At 42.8% G+C, this 14395-nt stretch overlaps 1 protein-coding gene across 2 annotated transcripts in view; it reads right to left on the bottom strand.

Annotated features, from left to right (window-relative positions):
* The window catches only part of PPARGC1A (PPARG coactivator 1 alpha), a 382417-nt gene that overhangs the window by 67015 nt on the left and 301007 nt on the right, over nt 1-14395 (bottom strand). The window contains exon 1 of one of the 2 annotated variants that reach the window (XM_075148866.1): nt 446-614. The exons of the other annotated variant lie outside the window; for it this stretch is intronic. Coding sequence (XP_075004967.1) covers nt 446-493 — 48 coding nt within the window. The 5' untranslated portion in view covers nt 494-614. Of the gene's footprint in view, nt 1-445; nt 615-14395 lie in introns of those variants that run through there. 2 annotated transcript variants of the gene reach the window in all.

Genomic DNA, 14395 nt, shown 5'->3' on the forward strand with positions numbered 1-14395 from the left:
CAGTGAAACAAGCAATTAAAATATGAAGCCGTTGGTTAATTTTAACTTTTTCTTTTTTTTTTTTTTTTGGAAAAAGAAATGTTAATCTTATTCTAAATAAACATGGCATTTTTCCAACCAGGCCACTAAACGCCACTGGAAAGCCTTCAGACACAGATTCATATCAATATCTTAGAGCATAAATATTGCATATGACAGGAAAGCGAGCCAGAGGCACATGAAAATAGTTTCCAACTGCAGGAGATACTGATGACAGGAGCTCAGCTTTGATTTGCTCAAGGCATCGCAGAGTAACCTTAAAATAGCAAACTTACTGGAGTTAAGATAAGATTCGGACTTGTTTGCAAAGTATGCCGCCTCAGCTGTCCTGCCGGTTCCCCGACAAGCCCACCGTCCCCGCCGAACGCCTGCACCCCACACGCCGCCCACGCCGCGCGCCCCTCACCTCGAGATCACTCCATACAGAGTCGTGGTTGCACATGTCCCACGCCATCCAGCTGCGGAGCGACGGCAGGAAAGCTGGCAAACTACGGTCCAGAGTCAGGCAGGCAGGCAGCAGACACTCATGCAGGCAACGAGACCCTCTCTGAGAGTGAACCGAAGGCACCTGTCTTACTACTGTTCCCCGTCACATGACAAAGCTATTAAAAAGTAGGCTGGGCTGTCACTCATCCAGCCTTCTGGTGCCGCTGCTCCAGCCCGTGACGTCACCCAGGGGCAGACCCAGCCTGAAGTGAAGTAAATCTTTGCAAAGCCCACTCAGACCTCGGCGGCCGCGGCACCACGCTGTGATTCAAAGCAGATTTCCACGCCACACCCCTGCAACTCTGCTCCTGCCGTAGAATAGCTCCCATCCCTCCCCATCGTTTTTAATTTCTCGGCTTGCTTTCTCCCCCCGCAAGCAAACAACAGGCAGAGCTGTGCTTATTATAAAGAAAAAGTGAAGTAACTCCAAGGCGAGCTACAGCCTGCGTGCTCTGAATAGCCCGAGCCTAACCTTTGCAGCACCCGCACCGCCTCCCTGGAGCTGCTTCCTTTGGAGGAGGCTATCCCAGAGTTTGGCAAAAGTTACACCACCTTCCAACATTTTGTTTTTAACTTGGGGATTTTGCACCTCACCAAGTATTTTGGTTAGGCTAGCGGTTCCTCGTCGATAATTGCAACTCGGGTTAGTTTTTCCACACCAAATGCATCAGCACCCCCCCACCCCAGCATTTCCCAGGAATGGAGTAAGCATCTATAAAAAACATTTATACAGTTATCTCACCTGCTACAAGGAGGGAGCCTGATCCTGTTCCCAGCTAGATTACAATATTTCTCAGCTGCTCTTTAATCATTTCTCTGTCTCAGTGTACTCACCCTAGAAACCAGGGTTGTTACAAGCAACCGCCACAGTCCTGCCGATGACTGCTCAGACCCCCGTCTGCTTTTTCCTATAAGCACCGCTGCCTCAGGGTGCATTTCTGTACAAACACCCTGCACCAACCCTTCTGACCTGGACCCAGCATTCTCTCATTGAAAACCAAAAACAAACCTCGTGTCCTGTGAAAACCCAGACATCAGAAGTATCTCCTCGCCAAAGTCTTTCCCAGACAATAGGGACTGCTGCAGGTGCAACTGGTTTATGATGCCCCTTTGCACTGCATACACAACAAACTCCAGGTACCAGACTGAACCGCAAAACATTGCTCACAACGGGGAAAAAAAACAAATAAAGGTCTTGTTTAGCTACCCCCACCTGTCTTAAGTTGCAGTTTTTTTAATTAGCTGGGTGCAAAAAGTCTCGTGAAATGTAAGCGCTGGCTCCGTCGCGCTGGGCTACCAGTCAAAGTCACAAAACTATAATTGATCATCCTCCTTGTCATGAAATATTCATTTTCATTGTTATTTGCAAACTTGAGTTTTCTAAAGGCTAAATGAATTCAATTATTATACAAGGCCATGGCAATTTTGCTGAGAGAAAAAATAAATAAAAAGAAGTACAATTCTTGAAACAGCCTTTTTCCCGCAGACATTGGTGACTTCAGAAATGGTAGGAGGTCTCAGATATATTCTTAGCTTATTTGTGTTCCCTTGTAATTCATTATTGCCAGTCCTGATAAAATGTACAGTTTTCCCGGCTTGTGCTTAAGTTGCAAATCACATCACACTGTCATATTTTCACCAAGCACAGATGACAAAAATGGCATTGTTTTTACTTTACTTAATTAAAAAAACCCACAGCAAAATACCGAATGACTACAGAAAGCCTTTCCTACGAATGATTAAATTAACGGTATTGCTTTGCTCTCACGATGAAAAAAACCTAATTTCCTTCCCAATTATATGCTGATTTAATGATAAAACTGCAGTAAATTGTTAAGATCTGGGGCAAAGGTGAGTACCTCTACCCCCCGAACAGTCAACTGTGAAATAATGCCGGGCACCAGCTTGCCTGGAGTGGAGTCAGTTCTTATTAATTATTATCTGTGGATCCATGGTTGGTGGAATATTCTCCTTCAGTACCTACTTATAATTGTGTTCATTGACTGTGCCGAATCCATCATCTGGTTTTTTTGAAGTTTCATTCACACCTTTTATAGAAATGTATTTACACTGGAACATTTCATATTGCTGTTTTAGATATTTTGACCTGCTCATGTTGTTTCTATTTTCTACATTTCCACTTCACTGCTTTTCCTTCAAATTAGCAAGTTAACTGATAAATATAAACTGTGACCTTAGTGGTGCTCTCACCATATAAGCTTTAGAGATTGGAGAACTTTCTTAGTGCACTATAGACAGTGCAAACAATAGGTAATAATAACAGAGTCCCCCAGAGCTTTTCTATGGCCCTGGCCACATTACGGCTTGAACTTTGCTGGCAGTTCCAGCGTTACCTGGAAGGGAGGCCAAGCACGACTCCAACTACAAAGACTGCGAGGTTTCAACAAGGGTTCCCCATTGCTTGGGAAGAATTTTATTTTTAAAAATCAAAGTGTCTATCCCCAGCCATAGTATGAATTTACTCACTAGGACCTTTTTTCCACGTTTTAATGTGGTTTTTTGAGCATAGTGCCCATAAAAGGAGAAAAACAAGGCAGGCAGTTGCAGTTGGTGGTGTAGTTTGGAAACGGCGCAGCCTCAGCATATGTAAATGAAGCCTGTGAAACCCAGCCAGCACCTAAGCTGCTCTCCTCAAAGGAAACCTTGTCTGCTGAACGTTCCCTAGTAGCTTTAGCAATGCTCTCCCTTCGTGTTTTGACAACACAAAATAATTGCACAAACATCTTTCCTGGGGCAATATCTGAGCACGCACATGTTATTTGGTTCCATAACAAACACATACAAAGAAAACCCTCTTTCAGCTGGTAAAGTCTGCAGGTCCGTTTGACCCAATCTGCCCTGTTGAAATGTCTGTCATCAGACCACCTCCTCAATCACTGCACTTCCCCTGTTTTCAAGTTACTCTGTACCTAATCTCAGTGATACCCAAATTTTGCCTTTTCTTCTTCAAGGGCCATAATTCAACAAAGTTCTGGCAAGCCTTCCAACAGCATTTGGGCACAAATTCCCAAATCCTGATACTTTTTTTAACAGGACTGGAAGGTATGGGTGCCTGCAACAACAGGGAACAGAATTCAAAGACGGAAGCCTTCAAGCCCTCTGTCCTTGATTTTTTCCTGGATTCAGAATTCATTTTGTCTCTTCCTCCTCTTCTTTCACCCACATTTTCTAACTATGATCATGTTTTTATTCCCTGTAATTCAGATTTCTCAAAGAAGCTACTGATTTTGGAGCCCTCTTGATTTTGAAATCCAAAACTTAGTCCTTTCATCATTGCACTAAGGAGGAAAGAATTTCTTTCCTTGCCCCTGAGACTATGGTACTTGCTGATTTTCAGCAAAGTTTGCTACTTTTTCAATGGAGTAAGGACAACCAAACTTGTATATAAAAATAGTGCTGGAGTTTCAGCAAGCTGAGGTTTGCAAACCAGTTCTCACACCAGTTCAGCCCCTTCCCCTCAACCCTCCAGGCCCTACAGCAGAAAATCAGCCAATGCTGTATATAAAAAAGCAAACTGCACTCCAAAGGTATGTTAGCGTGAATGGTGTTCTATATAAAGTATATGTACCCTATTAATTTTTTATTAGAAATCTTCCTTCTGTGCATCTTTACTCTTAGTTTTTGCATAGTCCTGTATTTGTTTTCCAGTCCATCCTCTCTGTTCCACTTCTCTCCTATTTGTTTGCTGATTTGTTTTTCCTTCTCTGCTTCTTTTCCTTATTTATCCTGTTCATCCTACCCAGAATACGCCCTCAATAACATAAGCCAGTGAGCCAAACTCCTTGAACTTCTGGGTTCATTGGTGCAGTAATTCTACAATGGAATAAACCAGTGTGCCCTCTCCAATTTTGCTAGGGCAGTTATGAACTGAGATTTTGGGTTTTTTAACAGAGGAAAACCACGATGGTACTCTGTACCAGCTCTCTGAAAAACTCAAGAGATCTGGGCCAAATTAATTCCTTGCCCAGCTCTGGGCCACAGGCTGCTGTTTGAGGAGCTGTATATTAGTGAGTCCAAAATAACTTTCTCCAAACAGTGATGCGTTACTGACATTACTGACACCAGGCTGAATTTTGCCACATCTGCCTCCACAGCACTGAATGCCAGGGGAAATCACTTGCTTGTTCACATGCAAATGAACCTAACTGTGAATATTCACTATTAGTGCAAATTAGCTGATTATCAGTGTTAACCAGGCTTGCAGACATGCAACTCTTTGTAACTCGGTTCTTGTAGTAAAACCTTCCAGGGGTGCCTAAGTGGAGCCGGAGCACAGGCACCCGCTACAAAAAATCTTCCTCAGTTTTCCTCATACCTCCCTGAACATCTCCCTCTTCACAGGCATATTTCACTTACTCATTATTAAAACAAGAAAAGCAAAGCCACTCCAGCTGATTACATAAAAAATACATTCGTCACTTGTTTCCCCCCAACATTTGTAGCATATGTTCTCCAGGACCCACATTTGCTATGATTTGCAGGAAAATCCAGCTTGTCAGGCCTGTTAAAGGAGCATGAACAATGTCTTTCACTCGGGTGTTACTGTTTCGCAGAGAGACTAATCTGTAAAAGAGCATCTACATTTAAATTTATTGCCCCTATATGTTTGAGAAACAGGGCCATGTAAACACATCAGTTTCCTGGGGAGGCTTTGGTCCTGTTTGAGTGCAGACACCCAGGCAAGCCACGGAGACAGATTCCTGTTCTGCAACTTCTTGCACATTGGCAGAGCAGGCAGGACCACATCAAAATCGCAGACCGTTGCAGATCTTCATCATCTCTCCTTTACTCACCTCACTGCTGATATTTCCTTGGAACAAAAGAAATCATAAAGTTCTTTTTTTCCCCCTTATCCTTCCACTCGTTCAAGTCCCTGGGAAGAGACCAAAACCTGCTCACGTCTGGTATTATCAGACCCAGGGAACAAGCTTCTAGCATTCCTGTTCAGCAGCTGGGGGCATCCCCCCGCACTCAGCAGCTGTACCCTTCCTCTCCCCCTCCCAGCCTTGCTGGGATTCTCACACCCGTTCTGGGGATGGGCACTTGTCTCCAGCTTCAGCCACAAAGGGTAGAACCTGGGGAAGCTTCAGGGATATACCTTGTATTTGTAACTCTCTGCGGGGCCCTGGAAAACCCCACCCGGATCCTTCTCATTACCCCCATTACCATCCACCTTGCACCATCTTCTCTGGGGCACCTAGAGTATTACCCTGGAGCCCTTGTTTCCCGACTCGTTCATCATTAATACCAATCTAGTTTTTACCGACTTTTTCTGAGAGGGATCTGAGGAGGATAATCGCAGGAACAACCACCATGGATTTGATATCTTAGGGTACAGAAAAGATTCCCTGATGCAACCGTAAGCAATTTGGTGGGAGCTGAGGCTGTTCCAAAGCTACCATCCCTTGCTGAGGCTGACACCCGACTGTCACGCTGCGTTTGAGGCTGCTTTGCCACCTGACCATTCAGCCACCGAGCCAGGACCTCCCAGCTCGGAGGGAAGCTGTGGTGCCCGGGCTGCCACAGCAGCGCAGGAGAGCACACTCCCTGCCAGATCCACGCCAAGGCTCGCGGCAGCTAATGGAAGAAAAAAATCCCGTATTTCCATAAGATAGCCTATCTCCTCTCTAAAATGGCTGGGAAGGCGATTGCAGTGGAGCACTCACAAGTCTGCAGCGCAGCACTGGAGAGAACAGTAACCTTTAAATACTCTAAAATCAAATCTTGTTTTACACAAAACCGCTATGGTAAAGTCGATGTGAATGAAGCACCTTTGAGTGAAGGAACAGAGGGAAAGGCAGTGGACAGCTTTAGTGCCTCCTAGCAATTTTTTTAATAAACTAGAGATGACAGACAGCCTTACCAACACATCTCTCATCTTCAAATAAGACTTTCTTCATACAGAGCTCAGTGGAACTGAGTCAGCCTTTTTTCTTGGGCCTAGCTCTTGGCATTTTTCATATTAAAACAAACTATAATGTGGAAATAATTCTGAACTATAGTCATCTGATTGGATTTTAGTAACACAGGCCACAGATTTGCTCTGCTACAATTTTAGGCAAACAAAATAAAAGGAAGAAACCACACAGAAGAACTGGAGTTGTTGTTCTTTTTTTTAAAAAAAATCTGCTTATGCACCAAGTCACCATCTATAGGGTTATGCCTGGCTGCGGAGGAGGGTGAGCTCCTGCGGAGACTGCTGTCGGAGGGCAGCAGAGCTTCATGCGTGCAGCAGCCAGCACTCACTGCTTGGCCTCCGATGGTCCCGGACCACAGCAAATGTCCCCTTCCCCAGCTGCCCACAGCTCCTGCACCCCGTTTTCCCGAGACAGCCAAGGATGGGCCAAGAGGAGACAGGGTCACCTCATCACAACAGCCAACTCAGTCTCACACAGACAAGGCTCCTGAAGGATCAGCTTCCCCTGACCTCTTAACTAGTAGTTCCTGCCAGCCAAAATTGAGCCCTGAAGTTTTTAGCCAGAACCCTTCATGAATTGCAGTTAACTTGCAATATGCAAACTAGTGACTAGTGCTAGAGGAATCCCTATGGGTTTCATGGTTCCACTCCCTGCTCAAAAGTCCAATTATTCATTTTTCTTGGAGCTGCAATATTAATCTAAAAAAGTTGCACAAATGGCAGGAGATGTCATCCTCTCTCCATCCCCAATTCAGGTAACTGAAATAAAGGAAGATAAGCATTTAGCCCAGGGGTTATTAGTTGTACCAAGTGCAGCTGTAAATCTTTGGAGGCTGACCCTCCTCCAACGATGCTTTTGACGAGAAATTTGTCAGTACTTCCACCTTTGACTGAGGGCCAAACAAACTAGTACAGAGATGGAATGGGAGAACTGCTAGCCATAGAAAGGTTTGGGCTGAGATGCTATTTTATTTTTATTTTGTTTTATTCTATCCAAATCACTTGCCTGCATACCTGTACATGAAAATGCAGTAAAGTAAAAGGGGGGTTAAAGTGGCTGGAAGGGGTGACTGCTCTAAATCCTTTGGAAAGGAATGGGAATTTTTAAATGGATTGAGGCAGGCTTTGAATCAGACCTTATCACAGAAGATGGGACCAAGACAGTTCAAAGCAGAAACTCCTCCACACATTTCCACCTTTTTTTTATTTTCATATTACTCAGGCTTCCCCAGCTTTCCCCTGTGAATGGAACAGGGATAAAGCGCTGAGATTGCATCAGCTTTCACCATTTTGGATAACTTTGTTCCCAAGAAATTTAGTATTTGCTGAACATCCTTTCCCCTGGGGCACTGGTTAGTCTCATAATTATTTTATAAGTGGGTACCAGCGAAGATTCATACCTCCTCCCAAAAAGAGCTATGACTGTACTTTCATTACTTCATGCCAATCAACAGATAAGACAAGTTTGCTACTTTCATTTTTGTCCCTAATGGATCTCTGCTGTTGTAAAAGTCCCCAACAATCTGACATAATTAAACATTATTTGCAGTCTCTGCTCTGTTGAACTCCACATGCAGAACAGCAAGCCAGGGCAATGCATTTAACCAAAAGCATTGAAAGGACCGTGTAGGATTCGCACCGAAATAGAGACTTCACTGGAGTGCACCTTTCCCTTTTGCCCATTGCAGGCTCCCCCTTCCTCTCTGAGGAACAAAGAACCAAGTAAAAATAGGAAACTGTGTGAACGGAAGATTATTTTAATTTATGTTGCAAGTTGCTATGCAAAAAAAACCTCTGAAAAAACAGCAAACCGACACCAAAGAGCACTTCATCATAATATTATTACCGATTTATTAAACCGAGATTGCATAGACTGGAGAAATGAGTGTGACACATCCCCAGGGGTTTTCTGGAGGTAGACCTCCAGCTGTTTCATTCTCACATGCACTCCTGTTTACAAAGAGACGGAAAAATGTTTGCGCTTCAATTCAATGCAACACAATTTCACATTGTTTGCAGGTTTTCTTTAAGGCAGGGTAGGAGCGTGCACAGCAAGCTGGAGACATACACTTTGGAGAGACAGGGCTACCATCTTCCAGGGAGAGTGGGGGAAACACACGGTGGTTGTTAATTTGTATCCTGGACAATGCTATAAATCGAGGCATCGCTGACAATTCCTGCCCAGTAAACATGCTCAATTTCATCTCCCGTAAAAAGGCGAGCAGGCACTAAATAGCAACACATTTTGATTTTCATTTAGCCACTTTAATGATAGGTGATGTTAGCGGAAAAGATCATTTATCTTCAGATTTATTTTATACGAGATAAAAGGCCTTGCCAATTTTTTAAAATTCATTTACACAAGTGAATAAATCTTCTGAAACAGTAAGTGGGAAAGTCATATTTCTTTAACTTTGCTAAAATCTGAAAATGCTGATCTTGGAGTGAAATAGACGGCACTGGCATTTTAATCAAGAATATAAGGACTCCTCTTCTAAATAAGAGGCCCAGCTTTACTTCAGAAAAAAATCTCTCTGATTCAGAGAACAGCCTTCCTTATGCATTTTGTCAAAAATCTGACAAATTAGGAGAGACACGTGCAATTTTTGTATCACCTTCATTTTTAGATCAGTCCCAATGTGAAGGCTACCTAAAAATAGACCAAACCTAACCTTTCAAATATCTATACTGCTGCATATCAGAAATGCAAGCTTTCAGTGCCTCTCATGGCTTTCAGAGCCTTGTGCTGTGCCTGTCTTCTCCTCTAGCACATTATCCCATGTTGCATGTCACAGCCAGGCACGAGACGAGCTGCAAGTTGCAATGTGCAGCGGGTTGCAATATGTGATATGTTCACTCAGGACATGCAGCAAGATCATCAAAACCAGCCTTCCCTTTTGGCTGTTTGAGTTTGCCACAAAAAGGACATCTGCAACCTAGTAAGTGAGGATGTGAAAATTAAGCTGTGCTGGCTGACCCAGCAGCTCTCCTCAGAAAAAGCAAGCTGTCTTGCTTTTTTGCAACATACCACTTTTAAAAATATGAACGGGAACAATAAGCTCTTTTGTCTTATTGTTTGCTACACCGCTTGCAGACACACTTCTACCCGTTTAAAGATGAGACTTTCCAACAGTGCACTGAACTCTCAGTGACTGGTGCAGAATTACAAAACGGCAGAATATGTGGTAACTATTTCTTTGCATTGCACTTTCTAAATTGTGATTCTGCTTGGCCTTAACAGTACAGGTCAAATTCATCCCAAGCACAATCCCAGCAACTTCAGGTCAGTGGTACCTGAAAAATCAATAGTATTTAAGTTGATGGAGTTATAACAAGGGTGATTTTGGCCCAGGCTATACAAACACTTTTATTGTATATATTCTTCACTGGGTATTGTGCTTCAGTGAATGTATTTCCATGTTCTCTACTCCTAAACACTCTGCCTAGCAGCTCCTGAAGCCACATCAGGAGCTGGAACAGGAGAAAACTGTACTAAACCAGGTTGTGGGGCTGCCCTGGAGGCTTTGAGTGACTGTGACTTTTGCTTACACGAAATAGAAAATCACCTTTGTACTAGTTGTTAGCTAGCTACTCCCAGCAGGAACGAGCTTGAAGGGACTTGCTTTTCTTTGTTTACTGTCATGCTCTGCTCCGACAGAGTCAAAAGTTTATCAAGGCATTTTACTCTGTCAAAAAATGAAAAAAATAACTTACACTGATCAAACAATGAAACAAAGCAGCAACAGACTAAATTAGTTCTTTCAAAGAATTTTGGATGGAAAATGTCTTACCTGCTGACAGAGAGGCAAGAATAGCAAACAAAGGCATAGGAATAAAAACTATTCAATAAAATATCGATTTCATTATCACCACCTATTCAACTTAATTTTCTTGGCATCCATATCCCTAATGCAGGTTTGTGATAGATCGTACAATCACTTTTTAATTAAGCCCTACTGTGCTTTGTATTAAGAACAAGGCAGTAGACATTATGGCACAATATATCTACCAAAATATTTAATGCTTATCCTTTTCATTTTGGTATTTAAAAGTTGTTCTCTTAGGAGGTGGTATCAGTATTTAACAATATTCTTGACAGCAAGTAGAAAAAACAAAAAGCTTCATACTTAATCTAGACATGTCAAAACTGAAACCCCTTAAAATAATTGCTTTCTGAATATACGGTATTTCCATTGCATTATTTTATTATTACCCAGCTTTCAACATCTTAAGATGCAAAACTTGCTCCCTCTCCTACATACTGATGAGATACAAAGTGGCACGAGAATAGAAAACTGACATTTGACCAAGAGAGTTGAATGGTACATGAAACAGATGTTATCGTGTTACAAGAGATATTTAATGAGAAGCTGTAGAAGACTGGAAGCTTCCTGGGGCTGTAGTATTTTCTCTGTTTTTTAGGTCTCTTTTGGAATATCACAGCTCTGCTGCTTGTGATGGGGCAGATCCTGTAAAAGAACAGCAACTCTTCTTCCAGTAGAGTACTGGCACTTTTCAGAGGGCAACATTCACTTTAATTACTAAAATGTAGCCACCTTCTTCTTCCAAGGAAGAAAAGACTGTTGTTGCATATATAATGTGGTTTTAGTTTTTAATGCCAGAAATGAATCAGTAAACATAGTTACATTATGGTATACTATTTCTTCTTCTGTACCCATAGTAACCAAATTAATCTCAAGGCGCTGCTGGCATTAATTCAATCTGAAGCTCATACTTTGGATTTCACATAGGTGCCTTCATCCTATTCTTCTTCTCAACTAATAAAATGTTAATATATGGCAATATATTTATTTCTGGTTCAGTTCAAGTTGAGGAGTGCAGTACTTTGCAGAAACCTAATTAATATCAATCATACATTACAACACTGTATGGTTTAGTATACAAAAAAATGGTGCTAGCACATGAGGATGAAACAGACGACCCAAGAATTCATTTCTAGCTGTAACTTTTTTGTCTCTAGGATAGGGATGGCCAGTTTTTCCTTACCCTTCAATCTCCATTTAAAAAAAATCCATAACATACGACCAAGAACTACACCAAATATATCACATATCCTAAAAAAATGAGAGGAAGGAGATCCTGGAGCATGAGATACTGATGACTCCCTCTGTACCACCGTGAGTTGGGGGTGCACTGGCAATAAGCTAGATCCCACGGTGACCCAGCGGTGCTGTCTTCAGCAACACCCAGTGGTATGGTTTTTCCACTGGGACCTACCAGCCCCCAGCCAAAAAAAATCCAGTTGTTACTGAAAAGGCATCTCCACAGCCCAGGAACTATGCTTAAGCTGCTCAGCAGACATAAGCAGCTCAACAGCTGTGGTGTGGCCATCCTACTCTAGACCACGGCAAAAAGATGCAATTCTCTTCTCAGGCCTTAAGTTGGGCAACCTGAGACCCCAGGCACACTACTAACCCAAAGTCTCAAAATCTGCTCTACTCCCCATAGTTAGGTTTTGCAGCAAGGTTCAGGGGCAGTTCACTTTTCTTGGAGCCTTTTTTTCCCAGCTGCATGCAGTCCCATTGATCCCCAGGAGCACTAGCGTCCCCAAATATTTTGGTGCTTTCAAAATGCCCACCTATGAGAAATTATTGCACTGAAACAGCTTGATCCAATCACTGCCAGAGTGATAGGGCCAAATTCTGTCATCCTTATTCACCACGTGCAACAAGCAGTCCCGTCAAAAGGGTAAGCTGGTGTGAGGAGTTAAGGCGATACTTCTGGACAAACAGAGGGAGTAGGGGTGAGCTGTGGCTCACTGGGTGAAGATCCTCGCTCCGAAAAGAAGCACTGTTATGCCAGCACTGCTCTGCATGGAAGCTCAGGCCTCAAGCCATACATGGGTCATACAGCTGTAGCAAAGCTTGACTTTGGCTTACAAAGATCCCGTGTTGTGGCAAAAGTCACAGAACGTTTGAGCAAGCCCCCAGCCTGGTTGCACTGGGAGCCCCATGCCCAACACTGCAGGACACAGAAGACTCAGCGGGTCCCTCTGGCAGGCACATCGCTCAAGGCTGTATGAAGACATGCACAAGCCCAGGTCTTTGCAAAAGGACCCTGACCCATCTCAAACAAGCCTGCACACCCCAGGACCGCATCAAACAGCTGGGATTCACAGAGCCCTCCTGATCATTTCAGGTTCTGCCTCGATAACAGAGCAGTAAAGCTCTCGGGGCCCTGGGCATTCACATAAGGCTCCCACTGGCCTTGAGCACTGCCTGTATACTGCATCCAAGGGCACAATACAGTCCTTCACTTTTACCAACTGCTACAGAATAAGAATTCCTAGAACGGCTCAAACACATACTAGTTGAAATCTGGGTACTTTCAGACGACTTCTTTTCTATTCCAAATTATATGCTTTGCCAGCTTCAAAAAAACAGATGGAAAATACATCCCTAAATGTGCACCCTTGTGATCATTCCAAAAGGAAAGCAGCACCAAGTAGCTTAAAACGTTTGCTAGAAAAAGTCTTTTCCATATCATGCAAATAGCAGACAAAAATAACTGCTAGGCAATTGATATACATACAAATATTGGTTATTTTAAACAGTAATTTGTTATTGAGGACATCTCACTGAAATATTATAATATTCAATTTCCTCTGCATTTGCATGGAAAAGGAGCTGGAGAGCGCATGATCATTCATTTAACTGTTACATAAATACGTCTATCATAAGATCACACGGCTTTCAAGCCAGAGTTCAAACACATGTTTAATGCATGAGAGTATGATGAAGAAACTTGTGAACTCATGGGTCTCGTAGCCCAATCTCAATCAGATACGGGCTTGGTGTAAATATGTACAGTGTCATGTGTTTCTAATAGCACCGTGTCTCCAGGGAGCAGTCTGACATCAGCAAAGGAGACAGGTGGTTCCCTTTCCAACCCAGGAGGGGAAAAAAAAGCAGTTAAGACACTGTGTAAATATAGCAATATTTTTCCCTTGGTGTTTTGCTACGGTTTTCATCCCTTAATGAAACTTCAGTGCATGAACAATTCTCATAACATCTTTGCTACAAATCAGTGAGTGGATGTCACGTCCTAAGATATTTATAACCCTAAAGGTAGTGCTAAGTGATACTGTTTGGCAGCCTTGGTTTAGAAGTGCTGAAGATTTTTGCCTTTTGGGTTGCTAAGAAAGGAGTTCCAAGTAGCCACAAAACCCAGTTTCCTTGCTCTAAATGTATCCCTTTCCTACAGGAGGTCACTGTTACTAATAATGCCTGTAAGAATGACAAACAACAGTCAATCACAGGCACAGAGCAGGTCACAACTACTTTTAGCTCGCTCAACTTTGTAAACTCCAAGAGTGTGAGATATGCTAAACCCTGCACAATCCACAGTCGTTTGATTTTGAATCTCACATTACAAGAATTCACGCGTACACTAACCCCATTCAGTTAGAATTATAGAATAACCCAATTCGGCCTTTCTTTCCTATCTGTACACAGATACTTTTTTTACACAGTGACAGCCACTGCCTCTTAAACCATTTTCTTTTGTTGCATTTCCTTAGAAACACAAATCTTGTTCCTTGGCAGCAGTTGCTGTAAGTGCTGTACCACATGCCCAAACTAGTTCTCACTCACAGCTTTAATTCACAGTAAGTGGCACGAAAGGAGGTCAACACTTCTCAGAAACCACTTGCAGTTCTTTGCTGCTTCAGTATCTATTCTACAAAGCCACCCCCCCTAACAGAAAGTTGTTTCTCATATTGCGTCCCTTGCTTTTTTATTATGGTCATCTTTATGGAATGGGCTGCAGAATATACGATAGAATGAAAGACGACTATTCCTGGAACCACATTCCTGGTCTCCCTTTTGTAATATTCTAAAAATGTAAGTAAAAAAAAATTAAATTAATACTTTCTCTAACAAAAACAAAATGCCCCTTGAATGCTTTTTTCCC

Source organism: Calonectris borealis, chromosome 4 (assembly GCF_964195595.1).
Source record: "Calonectris borealis chromosome 4, bCalBor7.hap1.2, whole genome shotgun sequence".
Lineage (NCBI taxonomy): Eukaryota > Metazoa > Chordata > Aves > Procellariiformes > Procellariidae > Calonectris > Calonectris borealis.